This window comes from Phoxinus phoxinus (assembly GCF_949152265.1).
Source record: "Phoxinus phoxinus genome assembly, chromosome: 6".
In the NCBI taxonomy this organism is placed as follows: Eukaryota; Metazoa; Chordata; class Actinopteri; order Cypriniformes; family Leuciscidae; genus Phoxinus; species Phoxinus phoxinus.
The window spans coordinates 36,510,158-36,526,342 of record NC_136881.1 but is presented as its reverse complement, the minus strand read 5'-3'; the positions used below and the strand labels follow the sequence as shown (position 1 = coordinate 36,526,342).

At 38.8% G+C, this 16,185-nt stretch overlaps 1 protein-coding gene across 2 annotated transcripts in view; it reads left to right on the top strand.

Annotated features, from left to right (window-relative positions):
• The window catches only part of jag1a (jagged canonical Notch ligand 1a), a 32,231-nt gene extending 27,665 nt beyond the window's left edge, over nt 1-4,566 (top strand). Inside the window, exons 24-26 of one of the 2 annotated variants that reach the window (XM_079617262.1) lie at nt 128-259; nt 1,089-1,242; nt 1,898-4,566. In XM_079617262.1, coding sequence (XP_079473388.1) covers nt 128-259; nt 1,089-1,242; nt 1,898-2,448 — 837 coding nt within the window. In that variant the 3' untranslated portion in view covers nt 2,449-4,566. Of the gene's footprint in view, nt 1-127; nt 260-1,088; nt 1,243-1,894 lie in introns of both variants that reach the window. The other variant, XM_079617261.1, reaches the window with a different exon arrangement.
• The last annotated feature ends 11,619 nt before the right edge of the window (nt 4,567-16,185 follow it).

Below are 16,185 nucleotides of genomic sequence, written 5' to 3'. Positions count from 1 at the left end.
CTTTTATTTTGGTGCGATTAATCGCGATTAACAGCCCTAACGCATATTAAAATGTGTTGTTATTATGTGAATAATATTATGTTATCTTATTATTATCTTTAACGGGTGTATGTACTTTGTCTCTCAGGGAGTGACGGTGGAGCAGGTGTGTCGTGAGCTGAGACATCTGTATGTGACTAAGAATGTTTCGACTGAGTTTTCCATCTCTATGACCTGTGAACTCTCTTCTGCCGCCAATAATGAGATCCACGTGGCCATCGTAAGTGATCGCACGCAGTATTTAATTGGCAAGAAATTGCTGCAGTTTCTATAAAATGCAATAATATCCTTATAGTTATAAAGAACGACTGGAAAAATAATTGAATTACAGGGCTTGACAGTAACTTTTTGCGCACTGGCCACAATTTTGATATTGATAGCATGGGGGAAAACTGGCTCATTCATTCATTCATTAGATTTTATAATCCACCATAGTGGAAATTTGTCTTCGACAAATTAATAGATTTGTCGACAAAGTTATAGATATTTTTAATATCATCTCATAATTTGGCAGCAGTGATGTTAGGCTGCTGTCACTTTAAGACCTGGCACACGCATCCATTACACTGTTACACATGCGTTTTCTTTCTCAACTGATTATGTTCACTTAAAACATAACTGATTGTGTTTACATGAACAATCGCCAAGATCGGCATTTTGACTTTTGGTGTGTATTTGACTGTTTAAGCGTAAAAAGCAACGGGAAAAAACTCCATTTAGTAGAGGCGGCTTTATGTGCCGTTTCTTTCGTCTTAGGTGTGAGCACAAAATCTGCGTGAATTAGTAAAATTATGCGCAATCTCACGCCGAAATTCAAGCCCTGTACTACGTTACACGCCACTACTGAAATCCACCCACATTTGGCAGGTTGAGAGGTGTTAATGTCAAGCCCTGTGTGTATACACACACACACACACATATATATATATACACATACAGTTGCCATGTACAACGGGCATACAGTTAATTCGACTGTAATTTTCTAAATCTAGCTAGGTCAGAATTGTTTTTTTAAAGTTGCATTTTAAAGTAAATATTGTGTTTTCCAGCATGTGACTGAGGATGGCATTCACGGCAGAGTTCCCGTTAAAGAGATCACAGACAGCATCATCGATCTGGTGAGCAAACACAGCGCGAACAGCACCATCATCGGCTCCATCGCTGAGGTCCGCGTGCAGCGCAGGCAACCACAAAACCCCAACGGTGAGACACGGCAGGAAGTTCTTAAACCTCACAGGAAGTAGCCGGAGGTCAAAACGATGGATCCTCTGATTGGAAATGAAATGACTATTTAGGAGCAAATTCATAAATATTGAGATACTTGGTGTATCAGAGATACTTGCTGTGAGGGAGTTTAAAGAATTAATACCTTTATTCAGCAAGAACGCATTAAATTGATCAAAAATGATATTTGTAATGTTACAAAACATTTAAATTTCAAATTATTGCTGGTAGTTTTTTCACATTAAATGAATAAAAAAAATTTTTGAGCATCAAATCATCATATTAATGATTTCTGAAGGATCATGTGACACTGAAGACTGGAGTAATGATGCTTTGATCACAGGAATAAATGACAAATTAAAATAGATTAAAACAGAAAATAGTTCTTTTAAATTGTAATAATATTTCACAATATTTCTGGTCAAATAAATGCAGCTTTGGTGAGCAAAAAATCTTGCCAACTCCAAACCTTTAAATGATAGTGAGTGTGTATAGTGTTGAATTACATGAGATGAAAAATATTAAGATTTTGTTGCTATTCAATTTAATAACGAGTAAAATACTAAATGCTTTGCACACAGTGTCATATTTTGCCAGCTTGTTTTTTATTAATCCATTGGTTCTCGTTCAGTAGACTACTTGGTGCCACTGCTGGTTTCCATTGTGACGGCGATCTGGGTTTTGGCCCTGGCGTCGGTGTTCCTGTGGTGTGTGCGCCATCGCCGCAAACAAAGCTCCAGCCCCACCGCGATCAACCCCGCCACCCCGTTCTCCACGGGAACCGCAGAAGAAAACACGGTGAACAACGCTCGTGAGCAGCTCAACCAGATCAAGAACCACATCGAGAAGAACGCGTCTAACGGCAGCCTGCCAGGAAAAGAGCACCACTGTGACGACAAGAACACCGTCAACGCCAAAATCAGGACGCATTTCTCCGAGTCCACCAGACTGACGCAGGACGACTCCAACACGCGGTTGCAGAAGACGCGCTTTCCACGTCAGCCGGCCTACATGCTGGTGGACCGAGACGACAGGCTCAGCTCCAACGACACGGACGCTAAAACCCCGCACTGGACTAACAAACGCGACAACAGAGACCTGGAGTCTCAGCACAGAGCTCCGGATTCACAGCAGAGAGATCCGGACACCACACACAGCTTGCACAAAATGGACTTTATCGTATAACAATCATCGACGACGTCTCGAGAAGGTCAAAGAACAGCCAATGAATCAAAAAGCGTATTGTTGACTGTGACGACAGGTCCGGACAGTATTTGTTCAGACGTTGCGCTGCGGTGGGACCACAGGCTGGTCCGTTTTCTGTTAATAATGTGCGTCGGTCAGTGTCTGTAGGGCCTGAAGAAGACATTAGCCTGTGCAGGACTCTCATAGCCTCCAAGACAAAGCCTGAACGTGAATGTAATTGGCCAAAATCTGCTACGGATCTCAAAACATGTCCAGGTCACATTTCACCCTAGAATTTATAGACATTATTAGATTGTTTTAATGACAATTAAGCACATTTGTCTCCCAAATTCTCATTATTGTGATTGTTTTTTTGTAATTTCGTTCTTTTTCTTCTCAAAAGTGAAATACTGCAGTTTTATACAGTAAAAAATACTGTAATACTAGGATTTTTTTATATTTTTTTTTGCAAATCAGCAAATGTACAACAAATAGCAAAGTTTTTCCTTTGCATTTTTGAAAAGTGTCTGTTCGCACGGATCCACGAAAACAATTAAAAGTCCTGTGTTATTCATGCCAGGCCAGTAGATGGCGATACGCGCCTTTTGACTAAAAACGTAACACACAAGCGTTGTAGTTTACACTGAGACGATAATGGTATCGTTTTTCAAATACATGCACCTTTTCAGGCCCCAAAAACGCAGCTGTCGTGTAAATGAACGGTCAAAACGCGTCAAACGTTTTTAGTTGAAAATGGCGGTACTTTAAGGCGGTACAGTAACTTAGACAATATACCATTATTTTGTTTTTTTCAAATAATGAAAATTATGCTTGAATTATGCTGTTTTTGCATTGCGGAAATGAGAATTACAGGGTAATGTGCTTAAACTTTATAGCGCTAAACGTATAAAATATAGTGTCTTTTTACTTTCTAATGACTTTGGGATGAAATTAGCCATGGAAATGTTCCTGAGGGTTTCGTGAGCATCACCAACTGTTGAACTGAACGGCACATGCAGACCGTATTCAGTTTTAGAGCTTAATGCACCGGGAATAGCTTGTGAATCAATGATTACTGGTGCATCATGTGCTTGAAGATTGTATTTAACTCCCATTTATTGGGTTCTTGACTGGATTTTATTTTCCCGCTCTTTCCAGCAGTTCATTTTTATTTATTCTGCTCTTTTTTTGTTTCTTCTTCTTTTTTACATGTGTACAGTCATGCTTAGAAGTTGCTGTCTATATGAAATTCACTGTCAATTTTAGATGTTGTATAGATGACTTTGTACATATTTTCTAATTAATCATTGTGTATATTTGATTTATTAACTTAATAATCGAGAGCCTATCGTTTGTTTTTATTTATATACATTGTTTAGGTTTGATAATGTGTCCAATCTTTGTATTTTTTTTTTGGGATGGAAAATATTGTGTCCTGTTTCTGAAATGCCAAAATAATAGTTTATTTTTTGAAGAATAGCTTGTTTATTTGTGTCTAAATCCAGAATGCAATGTGCAATGTTAAGAAAACGTGCATGGCTTGTGTTTGTACTGTCCTGAGACGTAGGCTGGATGGGTTTTCCATCTAGTGTTGATGCGGATACACTTTTCTAGATGTTATGACTTTAAAAACCATTCCTGGACATTTTTAGCATATTTTCTGCTCATAACTGTGTTAAATGAATTTGGCAGCCCAGGTTATCTAGTGTTAAACCACAGTATTCAAACGAACTTGAACCAAAACGTCTAAAGGGAACGAACAGTATTAGAAGTGCAATCTAATATGAAATATGAAGAAAACAGAACTGAATGTGATACGCGAGACAAACATGAAATCAAAATCATCTTAGTAGACCATTTTTTATGAATTGACTGTGGGGCTTTTCTGCTTCAGTCCCGCTCTGTGTTACTACTGCCATGTTGTCTAGTTCATTTGTCGAGTTTGTTCCTTTGATTGTTTATTTCTTGTGTTTATCTATGAAATGCTTCTATGAAAAAGCAGAGCCATGAAAACAAATCATCCTGGGGTTTGTCAAAACATTTATTTCGATTTTCATTCAGCTGTTGACATTTGGATCCTTAAATCAAATAAAATTTCACTTGAATGTTTTGAATTTTAAGAATTTTATCTTTCTTTTTTTGGAAACAATCCAATGACTAGTTTTGGTTTGTGTGTCAAAAACCTTATTTTTATCAAATCATTTGTATAATAATTTAAAGGAAACTCTATGGTGTAAATACTAATCCTAAACTGTCCATTATGCCATAAAAATACATTTTATACTGTAAAATATATACATATTTGTCTTGTTGCGTGAAACTTGTGAGGTATGATTTGTGAGTGAATCATTCTTTGAGTCAGTTCATTTAAATGAATCAGTTGAATGGGTTCACAAATTGGTCTGAATGATGAAAAAACCTTATCCAGTATTCACTAACATCTTAGATCATGTAAATTCATTCATATAAAATAATAGGACTCTTCAAATGCTGATATACGACATAAATCTATATTAATGCTGTCAAATCGATTAATCGGATCTTACATAAAAGTTTGTTAATCGATGAATCACACCTAACATAAAGGTTTGTAAAAGTGTGTGTGTGTGTGTGTATGATATATATATATGTATAAATATATAAACACACACACATTTACAAACTTTTATGTTATGCAATTATGATTAAGTGATTTACAAACTTTTACATTAGATGGGATTAATTGATTTGACAGCATTAATATGTATATATAGACACATATTTATAGACTTTAATGTTAGATGTGATTCATCACGTTTAACCGATTTGACAACACAAATCTGTGTGGAATTTAACGTTTTAAGTGCCTAGCTTATGTATCAAACGGCGTATGATCTCCTGTGTAGTTCTACGAATACTGTAAATGTTTCCTTATTTATGCTTGATTTAATGTAGGCTAACCCAGGTTCTGGATTGCAGGTCTGACATGGTGGACACAGCCGTAACCGTCCCAACAGGGTCCACATTGTGTGTGGCTAGACGTTCAGCTGAGCGCGGCGGGCGGGCGACCATGTGAGACAGGTTATGAAAGGCCTTCACACTATCTCTCTCTGCTGTCGTGGGAAAGCTGAAGATGCACACCAAAATAGACGGCATGAGATGCGTTTGCCTAACGTGTTTGCAAAGGCATCGCACAAAGAACGTCTTCTTCTAGCTTTTCAGCTTCAATCAGCTTTTCTTTGGAAACCGCTCGATGACCCTTTCTCAACAGGCCTGATTCACTGAAGCACTGAACATGTGCAAAACTGTTTTTCTGGAGCTAAAGTGACTGACATGCACCGGTCATTAATCATGTCACTGAAATGACACAATGAGAAAGCATTTGGACATCTAAGACATTTAAAATTGACATTATAACAAAAAAACTAACCACAATGTATTTATTAAAGCACAATCACACTTTTAAAGCATAAACACGAGTTTGTTAAAGGTTATGTTGACAAAGTTGACAAAGTTCACTTTTAGCACATATGCACATTTAAAATCTAACTTGAAAAAACAATGACAAATATATACAGTATATATATATATCCACAATCTTGGGGATGGGAATCGATTAAAAATAATAATAATTAAACAACACAGAAAAAAAAGGAACAGAAAATAGCCCTTTATTCAAATAATATCAAACATCAATATATCAATATATTATTCCTCATTCAGTTCTATGCATCCTTAGATTAAAACAGATTTTTTATTTTTTTATTATCAAAATAAAGTATAGTCATACAAAACTATTATTACCAGATTTTTACCATTGTTGGCCGCATGGCTATACCAGCTCAGTAGCCTAGGGCTATTGCAAACAGAAGTACTGAGAAAATTCACGTTATTTGAGCGGACTTTGCTTTTCCAGTGCGTGATTGCGTGATGCTTTTCCATATTTTCGACCTTTTTTCTATTTTGGCCAAAATTTTAAAGGCATTTCGGTGCATCCAGATATTGGTTCGGCACACTCACAATAGCAGCCGCAACGCGGCAAAAAAAGTGCTACATCAATTGCGTTATTTTTTGCGTTATAACGTGTCAAATGCATTAAACATATACAATTAATTGCAACAATTAACGCGTTAATTCCCCCAGCCCTTATATATATATATATAATAATCCTGACCCAATGTATTGATGACTCATCTTGAACTACAAATTTTTGTCCAATCAAATACTCTCTGGAATGAACATGCCCCTCCAGCTAATACTTCTGACTAGCAAGTAGCAAATCATGTGCATAGTTATGAAGTAAAATAAAGGATAGGGACTATTTAAATGGGATGAGCCCTTAGAAATGTCCTATTGTTCCAAAAGGAAATGTCAACACGGGAAACAACTGCGCACGTCAAGCGATTTCACACATGGTCATTTAGCAAATAAAACTCACAGATATGCTGTTAAAAAAAGTGTTTTGAATCTTTCTTGTCTAACATTAGTGGAACATGTTCATCTGTGAGAACTTGAGGAGAACTAAACTTCATGCATAGTTGCTTAAATTTTTTTTTTTTTTTTACTTACTTAGTTCTGCGAAAAGCTCTAGCAGCATTTGAGCACATAGTTTGACATTTTGAATGCAATGATAATGCAATTTTTAAATGCAGAATAATCCAAATGCTCCACTCATTTTTTTTAACAGATGTATAGCAAGCAGAGGCAGTCAGAACAAATGCCTTCTGTGAAAGTCCCACAGTTGTCTGAAGACGTAGACAAATCCATAAACACATTCTGTCTATTAATCTAACTGACCCTTCGTTTCCTGGTCATCAGAACAGAAAATTTGAGCATTTCGCCGACTTCAAAGCCTAAGAACTGGGTCAGGCTGAAGGAAAGTCTCTCTGAAACTTGACTTGGCCACAATCTCCAACGCTAATGGCTCCATCACGTTAACAAATTTGTCACGGTAACTGGACTCAGTGTCCCCTTTGGAACAACACTGCCAAGGCTGAGGTGATGAAACATGAGCTTCCAGAAGGAGTTTCATCGTCATTTGTTCTATAAAAGCGTATTAGAAACTGATCTCTGTGTGTGTGCTTGTACTGTTAGGAGAGTTATTCCAGAGCAGAAGGTTGGAAAGTACAAAGCATTTAATTCTAAGAGACAATTTTAGCCAGAAAACCATTAGCTCTGTTCCAAAACCCAGTGCAAGTAGTGTTTTAAGATAACATCCCAGCAAACAGGGAACGTTCTAAGAACTTTGGCTAAAGTTCTGGAAAGGTTCTCTCAGAGTTATGAACATTCTTCCAGTAACATTAATAGAACGTTCAAAGTTGTCTGGTCTTTAATAGTGTTCATAACTCTTTACTCGCCATGGAATTTTGATGGAATTTTCACTCCAGCTCAGAGATCCACTCGTTGACGATCACACGTTGACCTGATTGGTTACAAGGTAGTGTGTGATGTCAGAAACACCAGCGATTTCAAACCGTGTTTTTGAGACTGTCTTTGGTTCACTGCAGTTTTAAGGAGAAAATACTCAGCAATGGTGTCGACTTAAGAATTTGCACATGGTTTGTCTTAACGGTATTAAAAATATCACATAGAAATATAAACAACATTAAAAGCTTCATTTTCACCACAGCGGGACTTTAAATGTTACTTCTTGTTTTAGAACATTCAGAGAACATTCAAACATTCCCATGATGAATGCAAAATGATCAAATGGAATGTTGCTTGAACATTTAGAACTAAAACATTTCAGAAAAAAAAGTTCCATAAACAATGTATAAATAATGTTTGGTGCTAATGCTGTGAGAATCATCAACAACTAAAACTCTGAACTAACATTCTACTAATATTACTGGAGGAATGTTTGTTCATAACTTTGAAAGAACCTTTCCAAAACATTAGCCACAGTTTTGAGAACTAGGCTACCGATGTTAGCTGGGTATGCAGCATAAGAATGTTTAGTTTTGGCCAATGAAAACCATAGATATACATAATAAAGGCTAGATGTCTTACGGCGGAGTCTCTAACGTCATCACCCGGTGGCCATCTTGTCACAGGCAAGCTTTCTGTAAGGCGAGTGATCGGCACGAACACAAATACTCTTATCTCGCTGAAATCTTGACGGATTTACAAACGGTTTGGTTTCTTACAAACGTTATTGACGTGGCTATAATTCTGGATGCTTGAACATGTTGAAATATATAATATTATAATTATTCATAAGTATGCAGTGTCATAACTACATCTCTGACGTTAATAACATACCAATATCGGTAGAAAATTGAGCAAGTTATGGTTATTTAAAAAGTACATGCACCATTAAAACACAATGTTACGAGTGAGCGAGCCCCCTGTGGCAAGATGGCCGCCGTGTGCGGACGTCGACCTCCATTGGCCAGTCGCGCGGACGAGACATCTATATAGCCTTTATTTTATGATATCTATTGGGTGAAAACATCCATCTAGTCAAGATGGTGGAGAAAGCAGGAGAACTGTTGATTTTAAATACCTAATACCTAAAGTATGAATAAAAATAGACCAATTGTCTATTTTTGTGGCGTTGTTAGCTTAGCAACATGTTAGCGACAAACTATTTTGAAATCAACTGTGAGTTAAGTTTTCTGTGAAGTGCTCAACAGGTATGAGTTCTTGCTAGGCAGAACGTGCTTTTGGAAAGGAACCATTGTATGATTTTCAGACGCCATACACTCACTCATTTGTCCTGAACGCTACCCAACACAGGTCTCAGTCTCGACAGACAACTCAGCACACATGCACAGATTCACACACCCATGACGAGACGGGGGCCTATTCCTGCAGAAACACTTCCCCAGCGCAGCCACACCCAGAGTCAATAATTAGGCCCGTATCATGACTCAGCCTGCGAATGAGTGTGTGTGTGAGACAGCGAAACAGAGACACGAGACAGCGTGGGAACTTATGTGTCCTCAGATGATGATGTCAACCTTCTTTTAGGCCGAAGAATGTGCAAAATAAAATAAGGGAAGGAGAAAGAGAAAGACAATAACAAATAGTTTATTTACAGACCAACAGAGGCAGTTTGCCATCGATTGAACAGTGATTTGCAAGCACATGATGTTGTTGTACAGGCTATTAACATAGTGCAATATGAAATCATAATTGACTCCATTTACTTTTGCATAACAAAACCAGCCAAAACCCGCCCAATCAGGTTTCACGTTCACTTAACCCGTGCACTAAAAAAACAACCCGCAGCAACAGTTTAAAAGTAATTACATGTTATTTGTGTGTATTTTCATATGCCCATTGTTGTTCCCTACTTGAGTTTGTAAATTGATATTGTTTAATAAAAAAAATAATTAAAAAACTGTATAAAAGCTAGCCAAATTTTAGACTGGGCAACACTGGTCCATGGTTTTAATGTGCATGATTCATCAATGCATGTAGAAGAAAAAATGTCTTAATAATCTTTGATCAAAAAACAAAACATACAGAAAACAATTAATATTTTTTTTTATCTATATAATATATAGCCTATAAACCAATAAATAAATGTAAAAAAATAATTTAAATGCCACGAATCACTCTTTGTCAGCCCCACCCCTCCATCACCTGGTGCTGAATATTCAGTTTCAAGCTAAATGTTCAGATTATTATTATTATTGGTCACTTTACATTTCGGTCAGGCAAACCTGCAACGTGGACCAGACTACATTAGACTTGTGCACACATAACTTAACATCTTGTGAAGTCAAAATAGAAATCTCATTCTTTCATGCTAATAGCATGAGATCAGTGAAAATCCCCCATTTAAAATGGTGAATAGGGAAAAATGCCAATTGTAAATACAGTTACTTTAATGCCTAAAGAGTCCGTTAAAATTACAAGTTTATATGCATGTATTGTTAGCTTAGCAACATGCTAAACATACACACCAGGCTTTTAATGCTAATAGCATATGCTAATAATCATACAGTGTCACACAACCACACATTCTTCCATGAACTGATCACACACACACACTGACACACTCCCGTTTCCTCTTTAGTTCCTTTAATCACTCTGAAACATGAGAGTGTTTAAGAGAGGTCATAAAAACAACGTACAGCCTTGCAGCCGAGAGAGAATTTGCCATTTATCTAGAACGTTCCTGTGTCATGGTTTTTAAGGTCTCTTTTATCTGAGCCGAAAACAAAAGCTGGATCTTTGGTTTCGGAGTCAGGAAGTGTGTGATCAAACAGACGGCCGGTGTAAGACTAGATTTCAGGGCCTCGCTGTTAGCGATTAGCTTATCTGCAAGGCGTAACTGCTGTGTTATTCTCCAGCGTGATAACAGTCTGATTTGCTTCTCTGATGTTCTAGATATTTCCCACAGTATCATATCCTCGACATAGAGCTATACAGGGCTACTTCACAAGTGGCTCGTTGACAAAGAGGTTAGCCTAGCCTACAATGTTTTTGAGTAGGTTAAATTCACACATAGGCTAATGAACACCACAGCAAAATAAAACAAAATAATTACTTCACCATAAGTCAGATTTATATGTATGTTTCTGCTTGCATATATAGACTATAGGCTAACTAATCTTTGACATAACCAAGACATTGCTAGGTTTTACAATGTTCTGGATGATTTCTATAGTGTTGTAGCCTGGGTTTCCCCAGACTGCCTTTGCGCAGCGCGATTTTATTCTCGCTGAAAGGCAGTCTGGAAACCATGGACCTGATTTTCGCCTCGTTTAGGGAACCAATCACAGAACGGGGAGGGAGCAGCAAGACGATGACGACATCTTTGCGACACAACTAAGCAGTTTGTTTATATCTATGGAGTCAACATGGCAGCAGACGCGAAGCTACCTTTTGATGCAGCCTTAGATATTGTTCTAAGTAGTTTAGATCGCAATTATATTTAGAAAAAAGAGCGGCGTTTGGCGTTAAACCATTTCTCTACGTCATCTGGTATAATGGAAACGATTGGCTATGAGCTACGTACAGGCGCATTTGATAGACATTCTTAGCACCCAATAAACGGCGCCGGCACATTCGTAAACCACGCCTCAAATACGAGAAAATGCACATGTGGTTCCCAGACCCAAGTCTCAATGAGAATTGGGTCTGGCGTTAGCCAGGCTAATAGTGTTGGCAATTGTGTCATCTTCGGGTGGTTGCTAAATTGTTGCTAGTGTCTTCTCAGTTGTTATTAGGTTATTTCTAGGCTATTATGGGCTGTTTTTAGGGTGTTCTGGGTGGTTGCTAGGTGGTTTCCATGTCATTGCTAAGTAATTGGTAGCATGTAGGCTACTACTAGCATGTGCTTGGTTTCTTTCCTTAAAGAATCGCAGTGAAAAGGAAATAGCAAAATATCGTTCCTTCCTTAATATTGCGTACATCTGAGTGTAACAGATATTCCCAAAAAACATTATCGACAGATTATTGTACAATCTACAAATGTAGATTGCATTGGTTGTTGATTGTATGCAGGCATAGGCCTACTGTATCTAAATGCAAGTTTGCAAGGTAAGAATATTATTTAATCAATATGTTAGTCTTATTTTCCCAGTGCAAATATTTAAACATCCATAAGAGAAGATACATTTACTTGAGAAGCAAAATTGCATGAGACGTTCTGGCTTGTTGTCTGAAAATATAACCTCTTATTTTAAATCAATGTAGGCTAATTGTTTTTAAGAAATAGACCCAGCTAACAAGAATTTGTTATGAAAAGTTTCGCTAACCTTCCTACAAAGTTATGAAAACTTTATTTCTAAAGGTTCTTTGAACATTCAAAACGTCCAATTTTCAAAATTTCAAATCATTTTTTTTATGTCCTTGGTTATTGCTGAACGTTAGCTAAAACATTAAGAGAACGCTCCGTTGTATCATTTTGCAAACATTATGGGAATATTTTTTTTATGTTATCTGAACATTCTGAAACAAGAAGTTAGTAGCCTACATTTAAATAGCCTACATTAGATGAACGTCCAACTAAATTCAGAAAAACACTCGTGAACGATGCATTTAAATAATATTTTGAGAACATCATTAACTTTATCCCAGCCAGTGTGTTTTTAAAAAGTTGCCAGTCACCACGAGCATTTTCGATAATTTTCACAAAACTTTAAGTGTGTAAGAGAGCAGATCCTGTTGCAGTGTTTTAGAGGGAGTATGTGGTGCTGAAAGTCCAGCTCTCTCTCTCTGTGGACTCACCACTGGGCTGTTTGTGTGTGTTTTATCACCCTACAGTGCAAACTGTTGACAAACCGCATGCTATTGCAGTGCACGAGGAATGTAGGTCAGGCACAAGTAAAACTAAAAGTCTGACCTGTTCAGGCACTCTGAAGTTCAAAAACAAAGTTGACAAAAGTCCAGATTCACAGATGTACTGCCAAGCACTTGAGAACACACACACACACACACACACACACACACACACACACACACACACACACACACACACACACACACACACACACACACACACACACACACACACACACACCCACCAGCAGTTTTCTTATCAAGCCCACACATATATATACATTTCTGTGGTATTTGTGAGGAGGTTTTGGCCAATTTTTTTTTGTAATGCAAATGCAAAAATGACATGATGATAAATCATGTTTTAGTCAGGCAGTGATAATCAGTTCCCAGAACACCGGAGAGTCAACGATTCATTCATTCCCATCAAATAATTACTACCTCCACCTTTGATGACATAATCAGGGCATCCTTTCTTACATCACATATGAGAAGCTACTGGAATAAGGTGTGTCCACCAAATGGTGAAGAAATAGGGAAAAATGCCAATTGTAAATACAGTTACTTAAATGCATAAAGAGTCCATTCAAATTCCAAGTTTTATATGCATGTTTTGTTAGCTTAGCAACATGCTAAACATAAACACCAGGCTTTTAATGCTAATAGCATATGCTAATAATCATACAGTGTCACACACACACACACACACACACACACACACACACACGTTGGGTTTCCATGTTTTATGGGGATTTTCCATAAACATACTGATTTTTATACAGCACAAACTCTATCCTCAAACTCTAACTCTATACATCTAAACACAACCCTCAAAGAAAACATTCTGCGTTTAAAAAAAAAAACTAGTAACTCCCTACACCACAGCAATGCACTAGCAACAGCCTATAAAATACCCCAGCAATAGCCTAGCAACACCTTAGCAACTGCATAGAACACCCCAGCAATAGCCTAGCAATAGCCTAGCAACACCTTAGCAACTGCATAGAACACCCCAGCAATAGCCTAGCAACACCTTAGCAACTGCATAGAACACCCCAGCAATAGCCTAGCAACACCTTAGCAACTGCATAGAACACCCCAGCAATAGCCTAGCGCAACGCCCTAACAACTGCCTAGAACACTGCAGCAGCAGCCTAGCAATATCACACATGTTCAATATCAAAAATATCAAAATGTGTGTGGGTGTTTTCTAATTTGCATGTACTGTAGGTGAAGGAAAATTATGCACGTTTCCTCTTAAAATTTCCTGGGAGTGAGACAGAGAAGGAAAAAAGGGAAAAGAGTCGGTGAGAGAGGGGAAAGGTCTCTCACTAATGGGTATAAGTGGTTACTGTCATCTAGGAAATTGCCCTGAAGTAATAATGGAGAAGCTGTGGTACCAGGTGTTACACTCACACAACACACCCAGGCAGACACAAACACACACTTCATTTTTTCATAAAGATGTAGCCTGGAGGCCGTTGTCCTTCAAAAGTGGTAGTCATTATGAAAAGGAGGTAAAGTAATAAAACTTCAACATTGCTGACTAACCACAACACATGTATTAGCAAACACACAAGACTGGACTGTGTACAGTCACATGGCATGTTTTTCCATAATACCAAACATTTTTTTGTTCTTATAATAAAAATTTTTTTATTATGAATGGAAGATAATTTTAAATAATACCCATATCAGTGGGGGGGTTTTCCCGCTCTTGCTATGAACATGTTGGTCAAGTCAGCCAAGGTAGTGCTGGGGTCCCTCGACAAAATCTGGTGTACGACAACCTTCAATAAGAGCAACAATTACAACAACATCTGCCCCGGGGAGCAGGTGGTTTCTACAAGACCGTATCCGTATCACTTGGGCAAGAATGAGTTTCAGAGCCATTACGTCAAGATCACTGGTGCTGAAGAAGGGAAAGGTGGTGGATAAATTTCCGCTTCTTGCTATCTGGAATGACGTGTGCCTCTAGCCCACTAGCGCATTTACAGGTTATTTAGGCCCCATCCACACTACTGCGTTTTCGTTTAGAAACGGAGACCTTTTGCTACGTTTGCACCTCCCGTCCCGTCCCGGCAAAAACGAAGACCTAAAACGGAGAAGTTTAAAAACGCTCCGACCCCGTTTTGCGTTTTGAATCTCCGGAGGGCGTTTTAGTGAAGACGGTCAAAACGAAGGACTTGACAAACGATGACGCATAGGCTCACGCTCGGCTGCTCTATGATTGGGTTTAATCAGACATGGCGTATCCTTCCCTGATTCGTCAGACACCCATCACATGACCCGTCCCCGGGAAGAAAACATACAAAAACAGCCTGGACTACGTAACGTTAGTGACTGCAACATGGATAACGAATTACAAGCGTTACTGACGTTGATGTCTTTGCTAGCAGCTGTTGTGAAAGTAAATTCTGCATTTTACAATCTCATAACTGCCTACATTCGCCTGTTTACACCGGCACGCGCATGCCCAGTGTTGGTGAATGGTCACGTGATCCGCGTTTTAAGACGTTTTAATGTGGACGGAGATCAATTCTAATACGCAGCTAAAACGCTGGTGTGGACGGAGATCGTATTCGTTTTAATTCTCCGTTTCTAAACTAAAACGCAGTAGTGTGGATGAGGCCTTAGAGTAAGCTCTTTGATTCAAAACTCTAAACTGCTATTCAAAAGTCCAACAAAGAGCTTGAAGATTGGCTTAAGCTTGGGTCTCCCAGCATTGCATTCTGCCATGAGTCTTGTGGCCTTTGCTGGTCTATGCTGTCCCATTGTCAACACAACAGTTGAATCTCTAGAGAGGAATATCAGCAGATTTCTCCCTAAAGGTGGTTGGGGTTTTCCCTGGAGCTTGAGTACTGGAGCGCTATCTGGAACCAGTCATGCTCTGCAGCGTTTTTCAGAGCTTATGGTAGCATGAACGAGAGAAGCCCAACAGTACAAAGATCCAAGAGACCCAAAGGTGTCATCAGCCAGTATAGAGGTGAGGACAGGCAGAAAATGGAGGGTGGAGAACGCCTTGGAGGTGGAGGAGTCCCAGCTAAAGCAGAAGGCATTGGTGGGAAATGTCGCAACTGGCTGAGAAGGTTTGGGATATTTTTGGGGATAGTTCCCAAGGTCCAAGTTGGAAAGGCGTGGGGAAAAAATAGTCACACCTGATCCAGCAGAATAATTCGTTTCATTTATATAGTGCTTTTTTGGGTACTCAAAGCGCTTTACATGGAAGAGGGAATCTCCTCAAGCACCACCAGTGTGCAGCATCCACGGCAGCCATATTGCGCCAGAACGCCCACCACACACCAGCTTACTGGTGGAGAGGAGACAGGGATGAAGCCAACCAGTATATGGGGATGATTAGGAGCCCATGATGGACAGAGGCCAAGGGGCAAATTTGGCCAGGATGCCGGGGTTACACCCCTACTCTTTTTCAAAGGACATCCTGGGATTTTTAATGAGCACAGAGAGTCAGGACCTCGGTTTAACGTCTCATCCGAAGAATGTCCAAGCTGGTTTGAAAGA